The following is a 14,958-nucleotide window of genomic DNA, read 5'->3' as shown; positions in this document are numbered from 1 at the left end:
CTGCCCCATAGATCCTGCCCCACACATCCTGCCCCATAGATCCCTCTGCCCCATAGAGACCCCCCTGTACCATAGGGACCCCCCTGCCCCACACATCCCCCTGCCCCATAGATCCCCCTGCCCCATAGATCCTGCCCCACACATCCGCCCTGCCCCATAGAGACCCCCCTGTACAATACAGACCCTCTTGCCCCATAGATCCTGCCCCATAGATCCCCCTGCCCCATAGATCCTGCCCCATAGATCCCCCTGCCCCATAGAGACCGCCCCCCCTGTACAATAGGGACCCCCCTGCCCCATAGATCCTGCCCCATAGATCCTGCCCCACACATCCCCGCTGCCCCATAGAGACTGCCCTGCCCCATAGATTCTGCCCCATAGATCCCCCTGGCCCATAGAGACCCCCCTGTACAATAGATCCTGCCCCATAGAATCTGCCCCATAGATCCTGCCCCATAGGTCCCCCACCCCTAGATCCCCCCGCCCCATACAGACACCCTTGCCCCATAGATCCTGCCCCACACATCATGCCCCATAGATTCTGCCCCATAGACCCTGCCCCATAGATCCTGCCCCATAGATCCTGCCCCACACATCCCCTCCGCCACATACATCTCCCTCTGCCGCATAGATCTGCCCCGCCCCACACATCCTGCCCCATAGATCCCCCCTGTACAATAGATCCTGCCCCACAGATACTGCCCCATAGATCCTGCCCCATAGATCCCTCTGCCCCATAGATCCGCCCTGCCCCATAGATCCTGCCTCATAGAATATGCCCCATAGATCCCCCTGCCTCAAACATCCTGCCCCACACCCCCTGCCCCACACATCCTGCCCCATAGATCCCCCTGCCCCATAGAGACCCCCCTGTACAATAGGAACCCCCCTGCCCCATAGATCCTGCCCCATAGAATCTGCCCCATAGATCCTGCCCCATAGATCCTGTCCCACAAGTCATCCCTGCCCCACATATCCAGACTCATAGATCCTGCCCCATAGATCCTGCCCCATTGATCCTGCCCCATAGATCCCTCTGCCCCATAGAGACCCCCCTGTACAATAGAGTCTCCTCTGCCCCATATATCCTGCCCCACACATCCTGCCCAATAGATCCTGCCCCATAGATCCTGCCCCATAGAGACCCCCCTGCCCCATAGATCCTGCCCCATAGATCCCCCTGCCCTATAGAGACACCCCTTGTACAATAGGGACCCCCCTGCCCCATAGATCGTGCCCCAGAGATCCTGCCCCACACATCCCCTCCGCCCCATCGAGACCCCCCCTGTACCATAGATCCTGCCCCATAGAGACCCCCCCCCCCCCGTACAATAGGGACCACCCTGCCCCACACATCCTGCCCCAAACATCCTGCCCCATAGATCCTGCCCCATAGTTCCCTCTGCCCCATAGAGACCCCCCTGTTCCATAGAGAACCCCCTGCCCCATAGATCCCCCTGCCCCATAGAGACCCCCCTGTACAATAGTTCCCCCTGCCCCATAGATCCTGCCCCATAGATCCTTCCCTGCCCCACAGATCCATCCCCACACATCCTGCCCCATAGATCCTTCCCTGCCCCACAGATCCATCCCCACACATCCTGCCCCACACATCCTGCCCCATAGATCCTGCCCCACATGTCCTGCCCCATAGACACCCCCCTGCCCCATAGATCCACCTGCCCCATAGGTCCCCCTCCCCATAGAGACCCCCCTGCCCCACACATCGTGCCCCATAGATCCTGCCCCAGACATGCCCTCTGCCCCATAGAGACCCCCCCCTGCCCCATAGATCCCACCTGTACAATAGTGAATCTCCTGCCCCATAGATCCCTCCTGCCCCATAGAAACCCCCTGACCCATAGATCCTGCCCCACATATCCTGCCCCATAGATCCTGCCCCATAGATCCCTCTGCCCCATAGATCCTGCCCCACACATCCTGCCCCATAGATTCGCCCTGCCCCATAGATCCTGACCCATAGAGACCCTCTCGCCCCATATATCCCCCTGCCCCACAGAGACCCCCCTGTACAATAGAGACCCCCCTGCCCCATAGATCCTGCCCCATAGATCCTGCCCCACACATCTGCCCTGCCCCATAGAGACCCCCCTGTACAATAGGGACCTCCCCTGCCCCATAGATCCTGCCCCATAGATCCCTCTGCCCCATAGAGACCCCCCTGTACAATAGGGACCCCCCTGCCCCACACATCCTGCCCCACACATCCTGCCCCATAGTTCCCTCTGCCCCATAGAGACCCCCCTGTACCATAGAGACCCCCCTGTACAATAGGGACCTCCTGCCCCATAGATCTCCCTGCCCCATAGATCCTGCCCCACACCCTGCCCCATAGATCCACCCTGCCCCATAGATCCTGCCCCACACATCCCTCTGCCCCATAGAGACCCCCCCGTACAATAGGGGCTCCCCTGCCCCATAGATCCTGCCCCATAGAATCTGCCCCAAAGATCCTGCCCCATAGATCTTTCACCATATACAGGCCCCTGTGTGACACATCGCCCTGCCCCATAGATTCTGCCCCATAGAGACCCCCCTGTACCATAGATCCCTCTGCCCCATAGATCCTGCCCCACAGATCCTGCCCCACAGATCCTGCCCCACATGTCCTGCCCCATAGACACCCCCCTGCCCCATAGATCCCCCTGCCCCATAGAGACCCCCCTGCCCCATAGATCCTTCCCTGCCCCACAGATCCCTCCCCACACATCCTGCCCCACACATCCTGCCCCATAGATCCTGCCCCATAGATCCTGCCCCATAGATCCCCCTGCCCTATAGAGACCCCCCTGTACAATAGGGACCCCCCTGCCCCATAGATCCTGCCCCACACATCCTGCCCCATAGATTCTGCCCCATAGACCCCCCTGCCCCATAGAGACCCCCCCTGCGCCACACAATCTGCCCCATAGATCCTGCCCCATGGAGACCCCCCTGTACAAGAGGGAACCCCCTGCCCCATAGATCCTGCCCCACAGATCCTGCCCCACACATCCTGCCCCATAGATCCCCCTGCTCGATAGAGACCCCCCCTGTACAATGGATCCTGCCCCATAGATCCTGCCCCACACCAGCCCCACATCACTGACCCCCTACCCCACCATCTCCCCCCCTCCTTGTGAGCTGGACCCATAAGTGGGGGGCTGGACCCCCAAGTGTGGGGCTGGGACCCAGAGCTATGGGTCAGTCTATGGGTCAGGCTGATCTGTGCCGCATAGAGACCCCCCTGCCCCATAGATCCTGCCCCATAGATCCTGCCCCACACCTCCTGCCCCATAGATCCTGCCCCATAGATCCTGCCCCACACATCTGCCCTGCCCCATAGAGACCCCTGCCCCTTAGATCCTGCCCCATAGATCCCCCTGCCCCATAGAGACCCCCCTGTACCATAGAGACCCCCCTGCCCCACACATCCCCCTGCCCCATAGATCCCCCTGCCCCATATATCCGGCCCCATAGATCCTGCCCCACACATCCTGCCCCACACATTCTGCCCCATAGATCCCCCTGATTATAGAGACCCCTCTGCCCCATAGATCCTGCCCCACACATCCTGCCCCACACATCCTGCCCCATAGATCCCTCTGCCCCATAGAGACCCCCCTGTACAATACAGACCCTCTTGCCCCATAGATCCTGCCCCATAGATCCCCATAAACACATCCTGCCCCATAGATCCCCCTGCCCCATATATCCTGCCCCATAGATCCCTTTGCCCCATAGAGACTCCCCTGCCCCATATATCCCTCTGCCCCATAGATCCTGCCCCACACATCCTGCCCCATAGATCCCCCTGCCCCATAGATCCCCCTGTCCCATAGAGACCCCCCTGTACAATAGGGACCTCCCTGCCCCATAGATCCTGCCCCACAGCTCCTGCCCCACAGCTCCTGCCCCATAGATCCTGCCCCACACATCCTGCCCCACAGATCCAGCCACATAGATCCCCCTGCCCCATAGATCCTGCCCCATAGATCCTCCTGCCCCATAGAGACCGCCCCCCCTGTACAATAGGGACCCCCCTGCCCCATAGATCCTGCCCCACACATCCTGCCCCATAGATCCTGACCCATAGATCCTGCCCCATAGATCCCTCCACCCCATAGAGACCACCCTGCCCCATAGATCCCCCTGCCCCATAGATCCTGCCCCATAGAGACCCCCCTGTACAATAGAGAACCCCCTGCCCCATAGATCTTGCCCCATAGATCCTGTCCCACAAATCATCCCTGCCCCACATATCCAGACCCATAGATCCTGCCCCATAGATCCTGCCCCATTGATCCTGCCCCATAGATCCCTCTGCCCCATAGAACCCCCGCTGTACAATAGAGTCCCCTCTGCCCCATAGAATCTGCCCCACACATCCTGCCCCATAGAGACCCCCCTGTACAAAAGAGAATCCCCTGCCCCATAGATCCTGCCCCACACATCCTGCCCCATAGATCCTGCCCCATAGATCCCGACCCACACATCCTGCCCCATAGAGACCCCCCTGCCCCATAGATCCTGCCCCATAGATCCCCCTGCCCTATAGAGACCCCCCTGTACAATAGGGACCCCCCTGCCCCATAGATCGTGCCCCAGAGATCCTGCCCCACACATCCCCTCCGCCCCATCGAGACCCCCCTGTGCCACAGATCCTGCCCCATAGAGACCCCCCTGTACATTGGAGACCCCCCGCTTGCCCCACAGATCCTGCTCCATAGAGACCTCCCCGTACAATAGGGACCTCCCCTGTACAATGGATCCTGCCCCATAGAATCTGCCCCACACATCCTGCCCCATAGATCCTGCCCCATAGATCCTCCTGCCCCATAGATCCTGCCCCATAGATTCCCCTTCCCAGAGAGACCCCCATGTACAATAGGGACCCCCTGCCCCATAGATCCTGCCCCACACATCCTGCCCCACACATCCTGCCCTATAGATACCCCTGCCCCATAGATCCTGCCCCATAGAATCTGCCCCATAGATCCTGCCCCACACATCCTGCCCCATAGATCCTGCCCCATAGATCCCCCTGCCCCATAGATCCTGCCCCACACATCCTGCCCCACACATCCTCCCCCATAGATTCTGCCCCATAGACCCCCCTGCCCCATAGAGACCCCCCCTGCGCCACACAATCTGCCCCATAGATCCTGCCCCATGGAGACCCCCCTGTACAAGAGGGAACCCCCTGCCCCATACATCCTGCCCCACAGATCCTGCCCCATACATCCTGCCCCATGGAGACCCCCCTGTACAATAGGGACCCCCCTGCCCCACACATCCTGCCCCATAGATCCTGCCCCACACCAGCCCCACATCACTGACCCCCTCCCCCACCATCTCCCCCCCTCCTTGTGAGCTGGACCCATAAGTGTGGGGCTGGGACCCAGAACTATGGGTCAGTCTATGGGTCAGGCTGATCTGTGCCCCATAGAGACCCCTCTGCCCCATAGATCCCCCTGCCCCACACATCCTGCCCCATAGATCCGGCCCCATAGATCTCCCCGCCCCATAGATCCTTCTGGCCCATAGATCCTGCCCCATAGATCCCCCTGCGCTATAGAGACCCCCCTGTACAATAGGGACCCCCCTGCTCCACACATCCTGCCCCATAGATCCTGCCCCACAGATCCTGCCCCATAGATGACCCTGCCCCACAGATCCCACTGCTCATAGATCCCCCCCTGCCCCATATATCCTGCCCCATAGATCCTGCCACAAAGATCCTGCCCAACACATCCTGCCCCATGGAGACCCCCCGCCCCATAGATCCCCCTGCCCCATAGAGACCCCCCTGTACAATAGGGACCTCCCTGCCCCATAGATCCTGCCCCACACATCCTGCCCTACAGCTCCTGCCCCATAGATCCTGCCCCATAGATCCTGCCCCACACATCCCCGCTGCCCCATAGAGACCGCCCTGCCCCATAGATTCTGCCCCATAGATCCCCCTGTCCCATAGAGACCCCCTGTACAATAGGGACCCCCCCTCCCCAATAGAATCTACCCCATATATCCCGCCCCACAGATCCAGCCCCATAGATCCTGCCCCACACATCCTGCCCCATAGATCCCTCTGCCCCATAGATCCTGCCCATAGATCCTGCCCCACACGTCCTGCCCCACACATCCTGCCCCATAGATCCCTCTGCCCCATAGATCCTGCCCCATAGATCCTGCCCCACACGTCCTGCCCCACACATCCTGTCCCATAGATCCTGCCCCATTGATCCTGCCCCATAGATCCCCCTGCCCCATAGATCCTGCCCCACACATCCTGCCCCATAGATCCCTCTGCCCCATAGATCCTGCCCATAGATCCTGCCCCACACGTCCTGCCCCACACATCCTGCCCCATAGATCCCCATGCCCCATAGAGACCCTCCTGCCTTATAGAGACCCCCTGCCCCATAGATCCCCCCCCCCCCCGCCCCATAGAGACCCCCCTGTACAATAGGGACCCACTGGGAGCTGCTGGGCTGGTCGCAGCCCCTTTGCCTGAAGCCCCCTGAGAGATGGGGTGAGATGCTCAGGATGTTCCCAAAGGGCTCTGGGAGCTGACAGGGGTCTTTGTTTGCTCCAGGGTTTGGGGGGCTGGTTGGAGGGGGCAGCCCCTGCTCAGGACGAGTGGAGATCCAGTGTCACCTGCACAAGGACGGACTCAGGGTGGGGTGCTGAGTGCTGGGGGTGAGCTGGGGGGAGGGAGCAGGATGGGGACAGGACACACAACTGGGTTTGAAGGCAGGAGGGGTGAAGAGCACCAATGCCCCTTTTCTCCTCTTCCTCTGTCCCCAGGGTTCAGGCTGGTGAATGGCAGCACGGCTTGTGATGGGCGGGTGGAGGTCCAGGTGCTGGGGACCTGGGGCACCCTCTGTGACTCCCACTGGGACCTCTTGGACGCCCACGTTCTCTGTCGCCACCTCGGCTGTGGGTTCGCCGAGTCCCTTCCTGGAGGAGGGCGTTTTGGGAGAGGCACCGGCCCCACCTGGAGAGAGTCATTCCACTGTGATGGGACAGAAGCCCAGCTGGGACAGTGCCCAGTGACTGCCCTGGGAGCCTCCCCATGCTCCCACCACAGGGACGCTGCTGTCATTTGCTCAGGTGAGTGCTGGGAAAACAGCGTCTTACCCCCATTGTCCCCTGGGGTGTGACATGGCCACCCAAAGCAAGGGACCCCATGGTGGGCACAGGGTGAGCTTCTCCCTGGAGAAACCCTCCCTTCACCTGGAGTGATCTGGAGAGCTTGATCTGCTCCCACTGAACGCTCTGAGGTGGGAGAGCTGACACTGAACAGGGTCAGACATCTCTGCCCTCCTGGGGCAGGGGTCAGTCCCTTGAGCCACCAGCAGCCTTGGGGTCAAACCAGCTCCCAGTCCCTGATCCCCAGGGCTGCAGAGGGGCAGAGATGTGTGGGGTGTCCCATGTATCAGCAGTGCCAGGGCAGAGGATGAGCAAGGCTTCTCCTGGCGCTGCCCATCCCCAGGCCATCCCACCATCTGCTGCTCCCTCCTGCAGAACCTGCCCCATCTGCCTCAGCAGGGACATGTTGGGTGTCTGTGCCCCACCAAGAGCAAAGAGAGTGTCTTGCCCAGCAGGGCTCAGTCCCTGGGAAACCAACCATGAGAAAAGCTGCTCCTGAAGCTCAATGCAGAGTGCTTGGGCAGGCAATAGGTCTCAAGGGCTGCATCAGGCTTCCAGAGCCTGGAGAGGTACTGCAGGTCTCTGGGCTCTCTGGTGCTGCTGAGGCTGGGCCATGGCTGCTCTCCCCAGGCTCAGACAGCTCCGGGGCCCTGCGGCTGGTGGGTGGAGGCAGCCGGTGTGACGGGCGAGTGGAGATCTTGCAGCGCGGGACCTGGGGCCGAGTCCTGGATGACCAGTGGGACGTGCAGGAGGCCAGCGTGGTGTGCCGGCAGCTGCAGTGTGGAGAGGCAGAGAGAGCCTACAACCCCCCAAAGCCCGAGAGAGGGACGGGTCCTGTGGGGCTGCGAGGGGTGCGGTGCGCAGGGCATGAGTCCAACCTGACCCTCTGCAACACCTCCCTGCCCGAGAGCGCGCTGGCAGCTGGGATTGCCGAGGACGTGGGGGTCGATTGCCGGGGTGAGTGGCACTGCAGGGACCCCCGGGCTCTGGGCTGGGTGGGCACCATCCCCTGACAGCAGCCGGGCTTCTTCCTGCTGCAGGGAGCCGTCGGGTGCGGCTGGTGAACGGGCCCGGGCGCTGTGCAGGCAGAGTGGAGATCTACTACCGGGGCAGCTGGGGGAGCGTCTGCGATGACGGCTGGGACCTGCCCGACGCCGCCGTCGTCTGCCAGCAGCTGGGCTGCGGAGGGGCGGTGGAGGCCGTTGGCTCTGCTGCCTTCGGGGAAGGCGCCGGGAAGGTCTGGCTGGGCAACGTGAGCTGCTCGGGGGCCGAAGCTGCTCTCTGGGACTGCCCGGCACGGCCCTGGGGGCAGCCTGACTGCGGGCACAAAGAGGACGCCGGAGTCGTCTGCTCAGGTCTGTGCTGGGAGCTGTGCTGGGAGCCCAGGGACAGGGGAGGTCGGGACAAGGGGAGAGCTGGCAATGGCCGAGGCTGTCCCTGGCTGCCCCTGAGCCCCTGCCCAAGCCCATGGTGGGGACACCCACACACAGGTCCTCTCTGTCCCACATGGCGTCTCTGGGAAGTTTTCCCCAAGGGTTAGTGGGGAGGAGAGGGTTGTCTGTCTGTCAGGGGCTGCCAGGGCGACTGTCTGGCCATGCATTTTCCTTGTCTGGGGGCTTCAGGGGCACCCCTGATCCTACAGCCCTGCACCATCCTCTTCCCTTTGGTCTCTCTCCTCACAGAGTTTGTGGCCCTGAGGCTGGAGAAGAACGGCAGCTGCTCCGGGCGCCTGCAGGTTTTCTATAACGGGACCTGGGGCAGCGTTTGCTCCAACTCAATGACTCTCCAAACGGTGTCTCTGGCGTGCAAGGAGCTGGGCTGTGGGGATGCAGTATCCTTGGATCCATTCCTGACTTATGGAACGCTGCCTGGCCGTGCCTGGGTGGATCGTGTGGAGTGTGGGAAGAGTCACAGCTCCTTCTGGCAGTGTCCCTCCACTCCCTGGCACCCACAGTCCTGCACTGACCTGCGTGATGAGACCCACATCACCTGCCAGGGTAACTCTGAGCCACCTGGGCACCAGCATCCCCAGATTCTGCTCAGTTTTGGGCAGTGTCAGACACAGACAGAGCCCACAGGGGCTTTTCCTTTCCATGCCAGACCCTTCTGCTTCTGGTGGTGGCACAAAGGAGCCTTCAGCTCTCAGACCCCACACATTCAGCAGCAGTGGGCAGCCAGGCTGCCAGCAGAGCCTGGGGGAGGCAGAGGTGTCTGCAGGAGAGGTCTCAACAGAGACCCATCAGGGCTCCAAACAGTGTCCCCCATCCTGCCCTCTGTGAACCAGGCTCCCTTGGGGGCTGAGCAGTCAGGGTCCCCCACATTGCTGGGTGTGTCCCCTGAGTGACCGGGGTTCAGCTGCTCCCTTGAGCAAGGTGACTCAGGGATGCACAGGCAGAACTCAGCCCCGCTCTCTGCCACACGACCCACCTGCTGCAGCCCCTCACCACGGCATTTCCTTCTACAGACAGAGAGACAAGAACGGCCCCAACCCTGGATCCCACGTGCCCAAACTCCAGGAGCTGCACAGGTAGCTGCTCCTCTGCAGGCCTCTCTCCCCTGGCAGGGCTCTGCCTGCTGCCCTGGAGCCCTGAGGGGTCTCTGCCTTCTCCAGACAGGGAGAAGATCCGTGTGGTGGGAGGCGAGAGCGGGTGCTGGGGCAGAGTGGAGGTCTGGCACCGCGGCTCCTGGGGGACGGTGTGCGACGACTCCTGGGACATGCTGGACGCGGCGGTGGCGTGCCGGCAGCTGGGCTGTGGCCCCGCAGTGTCTGCCCTGGGCGAGGCGGCGTTTGGGAAGGGGACGGGCCCCATCTGGCTGGAGCAGGTGGAGTGCCGGGGCACAGAGCCGTCTCTGCAGCACTGCTGGGCCCGGCCCGGGGACAGCGGCGCCTGCCGGCATAAGGAGGACGCTGCCGTCAACTGCTCGGGTGAGCATCTCCCGGGGGCTGCACTGTCCTGCCCGTGGCCCCGAGCAGGGCCCTGGGCTCCTGCCTGGCCACCCCTGAAGGAGCAGCCCCACAGGAGGGCCAGTGTGTTGGGATGTGCCAGGGATGTCAGAGAGGAGGCTCCCCGGGACCTGCACACCCAGCCCCTCAGCACGTGTCCTCCTCCTCCTCTGCAGCTGTTTTTCAGGGTTCTATACTGGTTTGAGGGGTGCTGTACTGGTTTTGGGGTGTTCGTACTGGTCTGGGTGGTACATTCTGGTTTTCAGGGGGGTCTATACTGGTTTGAGGGTATTCTGTACTGGTTTTATTGGGGGTTCATACTGGTTTGAGGGGATTCGCTACTGGTTTGGGGTTCTATACTGGTTTGGGAGATTCTATACTGGTTTTGGCGGTCCATACTGGTTTAGGGGAATTTATACTGGTTTGTGAGGTTTTATACTGGTCTTAGTAGTTCTATACTGGTTTCTGGGGTTTCATACATGTTTTGGGGTTTTACTTGTTTTATGGCATCTATACTGGGTTTGAGTAGTTCTGTACTGGTTTGGAGGGTTCATACTAGTTTTGGGGGGTATATAATGGTTTTTTGGGTGGTTCGTACTGGTTTGGGGGTGGGTGCATACTGGTTGGGAATGCCCCATGGCAGCCTCACCAGTATTGCCAGTAACCATCCCACCAGTGTCCCCAGTAACCCGCCCCTCAGTATTCCCATTACCCACAGTATCCCAGTTAACCCACAGCTCCCCTTCTCCTCCTCTGCAGCTGCACCCAGGACCACAACACCAACCCCCCGAGCAGGTAACCTGCCCTGTGTGTCAGCGCCGGCTCTTCCCAGGGCCGGGCTGTGACCCACAGCCAGGGGGAAGGGGCTCCTTGCCAGGGTGGGACTTACCGAGGTGGGATGTCAGTCCCCAGAAGGGTGGGACCTTCCCCATCACTCACCCCTGAGGTCCCTTACCCCGGTGTCATGGGGTCAGGACTGTGGTGTCACAGCCCCCCACCTCTCCCAGGCCTGGGGCTGCTATTTCTGGCTTCCTGCCTGTGCAGATGCCACCCGGGACCGTCTGACCAGCAGCAGGAGAGAGTCCTTGCTTGTCATCATCTGCATCATCCTGGGAGCCCTTCTCTGCTTGCTCCTGGCCCTCCTGGCTGGGCAAGCGTGGAGCGCCAGGGCTGGGCGCAGAGGTGGGTTTGTTCTCCATGGTCCCAGGTGAAGATGGGTGTTGGCAAGGCCAGGGGGGCTGTGGGGTGTCAGTGAGTGGTACAGGCAGAGCTGGGGGGACAGGAGTGTGTGCTGCCCACAGTCCCATGTGTCACCCCATTGACTGCCTGACCATGGGCAACCAGCAGGAAGGGGGAGAGAGAGTCCAGACATGGGGGGAGTCAGGGATGGGGCCAGGAGAGAAATGGCACAGCTGGGCTGGGGAGATGAGATAAAGGGGGATAGATGAGGATGTAACGCTGGGAGTGCTCTGGGGAGATGGGGAGGGGGCTCTGGGGGTTCAAGATGCTGGGAGAATCATTGGGTAGCAGCTCCCATACTTTCAGCATCAGGACCCCTGGCTGTTCCTCCACCCAACCCTTACCTCCCCCCAGCAGGGCAGGGGCTGTGTAATGGATCCACTGGGCAGAGAGTGGACAGCTCCAGGGGAGAGGAAAGGCAGGAGCTGCTCCAAGCTCAGCACCAGGAACAGGATCCAGGGTCCAGAGGGGCACAAGGGCTGTCTCTGAGGGAGGGTGTGAGGGTGTTGCTGCCCCTGACCATCTCCAAGGGGACTTTACCCTTCCTGAGGAAGTGGCAGGAGTGAGAGGACAGCACAGTGGGGCTGTGCTGTGGGGACAGCCCTGGGCTGAGCCAGGGGAACAGGGCTGGGGGAGCAGATCAGGATCCATCCCTTCCCTGCCCATCCCTGAGCCACATCCCTGAGCCAGCCCTGCCTCTGTCTGCAGCCTCTGAGCGAGCCTGGGAGCCCTTCCCTGAGGCCCTGTACGAGGAGATCGGGTACAGCCCAGCATTGGAGAAGCAGCCAAGGTTCAGCATGTCAGGTGGGTGTGGGTCCCTCATGGGGGCCATATCTCTAAGGCTCTTTCCCCTGGCCCCCACCTAAGACTGACCCCCTGCAGCCCCCTGGCCCAAGGTCCCTGCAGCACTGGGGCTGTGGGGTTCTGTGGGGAGAGCAGCCAGGTCTTGGAGTTGGAGAAGAGCTTCATCCTCACCAGCTCATCCTGTCCCAGCCAGTGGACAGCCCCTCACTGCATGTCTCTACATCCCATTGTCAGCTGAGGGGTGAGGGAAGGGGCTGTCCCGGGGCAGCTCTGGGAACCCCTGTGAGTTGGGGTTTTCCCAGGAGAGCAAGGAAACTCCTGAGCCCTCATCCTGGCTCGGTGGGTCCCCTGTCCCCAGCAGCACTGAGCACAAGCTGGGTCAGCAGAACTCACCCCATAAAACTTCCATCACTCTCTTCAGGCTCCTACTCAGAGGGGTCCCTGAACATGATGCAGACCCACTATGAGGACATTGAGGAGGAGGATGGTCCAGGATCAGCACCAGGTAATGGGGGGCAGGAAGGGGTGGATCTCTCCTCCCTGCACGCTGGTGATGGACACCAGTGTCACCATGAGCAGCAGGGGAGGAAATGGGCAGGGGAATCCTCTGGTGCTGCCAAATCCAGTGTCTGAGGCCCATGTCCCTGCCCATCCTCCCTTCCTCTGCTCTGCAGGATGTGTCTTCTCTCTGTCAGCATCTCCCCTCCCCTTTCAGACACGCCTGTCCTGCCCAGAGGTGACCCAGCAGATGGCTATGACGATGCCAGGGAGATTTTTGAGCCTGGGGAGGATCCTGTGTCTGGGCAAGGAGACTGGGAAATGCCCAGGGCACCAGAGGATGGAGCTGGTCCCAGGGATGCACCTGGAGGTGAGAGGGACAGACAGCACTGTGGGTTCCTGGGGTGCCAGATGAATTGCTGCCGTACTGGGAGCCCAAAAATCTGCAGTGGGGGAACCTGCCCTGGGAGATTTCCTTGCAGGAGTGGGGGAGGTGGGGGGTTGTTGAAAGAGGGAGGTTCACTGGTGAGAAGGGAGGAAGGTGATGTACAGGATGGACACCTCTTGGGACGATCACTCAGTGGGCTGCCTTGCTGCTTGCAGGGACACACCTGCACCCCCAGAGACGTGCTGAGGCCCCTGGAGCTGAGGGAGATGCCTGGTCCCCTCCCCAGGACAGCACAGGCTATGACGATGCTGAAGAGGTGTCTCTGGCACATCCCCCTGAGGACACCAAGGCTGTGACACCAGAGCTCAGTGCACAGCAGCCCCTGAGCCCTGGGCCAGCACAGCCCATCCGGGCCATGCAGCTGGGTGCAGCCAGGAGGGAGGAGAGGTCTGTGCAGCTGGGAGAGCCCTGAGCACCAGGGACCCATCTCCCTTCTCCCAGGGGCAGCAGAAACAGCCCGGGGGTTCCTCTCTGTTTATTCTCCTGTGGTTCCTCTCTGCCTCCCCACTTGTTCCTATTAAAGCCTTTGGGGTAGGAAGGGGTATTTTTCTCCCTAACTCAGTGGGAGGGAACTCCTCCTCCCCCTGTTCCTGACTGACTTTGGTGTATCTGGGGTCTTTTCTCCTATTCTCCCCTCCTCTCTTACCCCTGTCCCAGTCTGGCATTTGTGCCCTTTCTGAAATCCACCCTCACAGAGCAGCACCCCCTCTGCTGATGTGCTCAGCTGATGGCAGCAGTGGGGCTGCTGCAGGGCTGCCTGGACAAGGGGGAACAAGAATGGGGAACCCAATTTCTCTTCTCACTGGGGCTCCTGCTGCCTCTCTGCTACCAAAACCACTGATGTGGAGTCCCACACAGAGTAACATCTCTGCAGCTCTCAGGAAATCCAAATGACTCTCTGGAGGGGGAGGGAAACAGAGAATGCCCTGACACTGAGGGAGTAAAGCTCAGCAAGAGCTGAAATAGGGGTCTGCTCTCACCACGGTTTTGCCCACCAAGGCAAAGCACCATACGAGCTGCTCTGTATGTACAGTAACCCCATCCCATCTAGACCCTGGACAATCTGCACCCTTATTCCACAGCATTTCTGTCATCCTCAGGTCCCACACTGACTGATACCCCCGAGTGTTCACATTCAGTATGTACACAGTCACCCAATTCCCATGTTGTTGCATTTCTACACCCTACTCAAGCCTTTCCTTTCTGTCTCTCATTCCCCAAACAGCCTCTTACCAACACTTACAACTTGTACTATGTACTTCAACCATCTCTGCTCCCAACTGTATGGTAAATACATCCCCATTAACCATTACTCTTCGTTCCTTGGCATACACTGATATCACTCACTCCTCCCAAGCCCACCTCCTCCACCCCCACACATTTCAAAGATTTGAGTCCCATCTCCCAGGGTGATCACTCAGGACAGGGGAAGTACTCACCCTGTTCCTCTTGAAGATTGCCCACTGTTGGGTCCAGTGGTTCCTGCTGCCTTGCTTCCCAGAACATACAACTCACATCAAGGATTGTTTTCCCCCAAGGTTCGATCTCCCTGAGGTACAGAACCACAGAACCACAGAATCACAAGGTTGGAAGAGACCTTTGAAGATCATCGAGTCCAACCATCCCCATCCTGTGCTAAACCAGATCCCTGAGCACCTCATCTACCATTTTTTTGAACACATCCAGGGAAGGTGACTCAAATCCCTCCCTGGGCAGCCTGTTCCAGCCCTGATAACTCTTTCAGTAACAATTTTTTTTCTAATATCCAATCTGCCCCTGCCCTGGCCCAGCTTAGTGCCATTTCCTCTTGTTCTATCTTCTGTCCTGTGGCTGAAGAGACCATCGCCCACCTCTCTACAACCTCCCTTCA

At 60.4% G+C, this 14,958-nt stretch overlaps 1 protein-coding gene across 1 annotated transcript in view; it reads left to right on the top strand.

Annotated features, from left to right (window-relative positions):
• LOC311200932 (scavenger receptor cysteine-rich type 1 protein M130-like) overlaps positions 1–14,958 on the top strand; it is a gene marked incomplete at both ends in the record, with an annotated part of 48,335 nt that overhangs the window by 30,258 nt on the left and 3,119 nt on the right. Inside the window, 8 exons of the mRNA XM_084275235.1 lie at positions 6,811–7,120; positions 7,796–8,112; positions 8,196–8,510; positions 8,838–9,152; positions 9,767–10,081; positions 12,047–12,142; positions 12,564–12,647; positions 12,858–13,010. Coding sequence (XP_084131361.1) covers positions 6,811–7,120; positions 7,796–8,112; positions 8,196–8,510; positions 8,838–9,152; positions 9,767–10,081; positions 12,047–12,142; positions 12,564–12,647; positions 12,858–13,010 — 1,905 coding nt within the window. The remainder of the gene's footprint in view (positions 1–6,810; positions 7,121–7,795; positions 8,113–8,195; positions 8,511–8,837; positions 9,153–9,766; positions 10,082–12,046; positions 12,143–12,563; positions 12,648–12,857; positions 13,011–14,958) is intronic.

Source organism: Gallinula chloropus (assembly GCF_964237585.1).
Source record: "Gallinula chloropus genome assembly, chromosome: 25".
In the NCBI taxonomy this organism is placed as follows: domain Eukaryota; kingdom Metazoa; phylum Chordata; class Aves; order Gruiformes; family Rallidae; genus Gallinula; species Gallinula chloropus.
The sequence above is the reverse complement of the archived record's forward strand: the minus strand, read 5'-3'. Positions and strand labels throughout refer to the sequence as shown.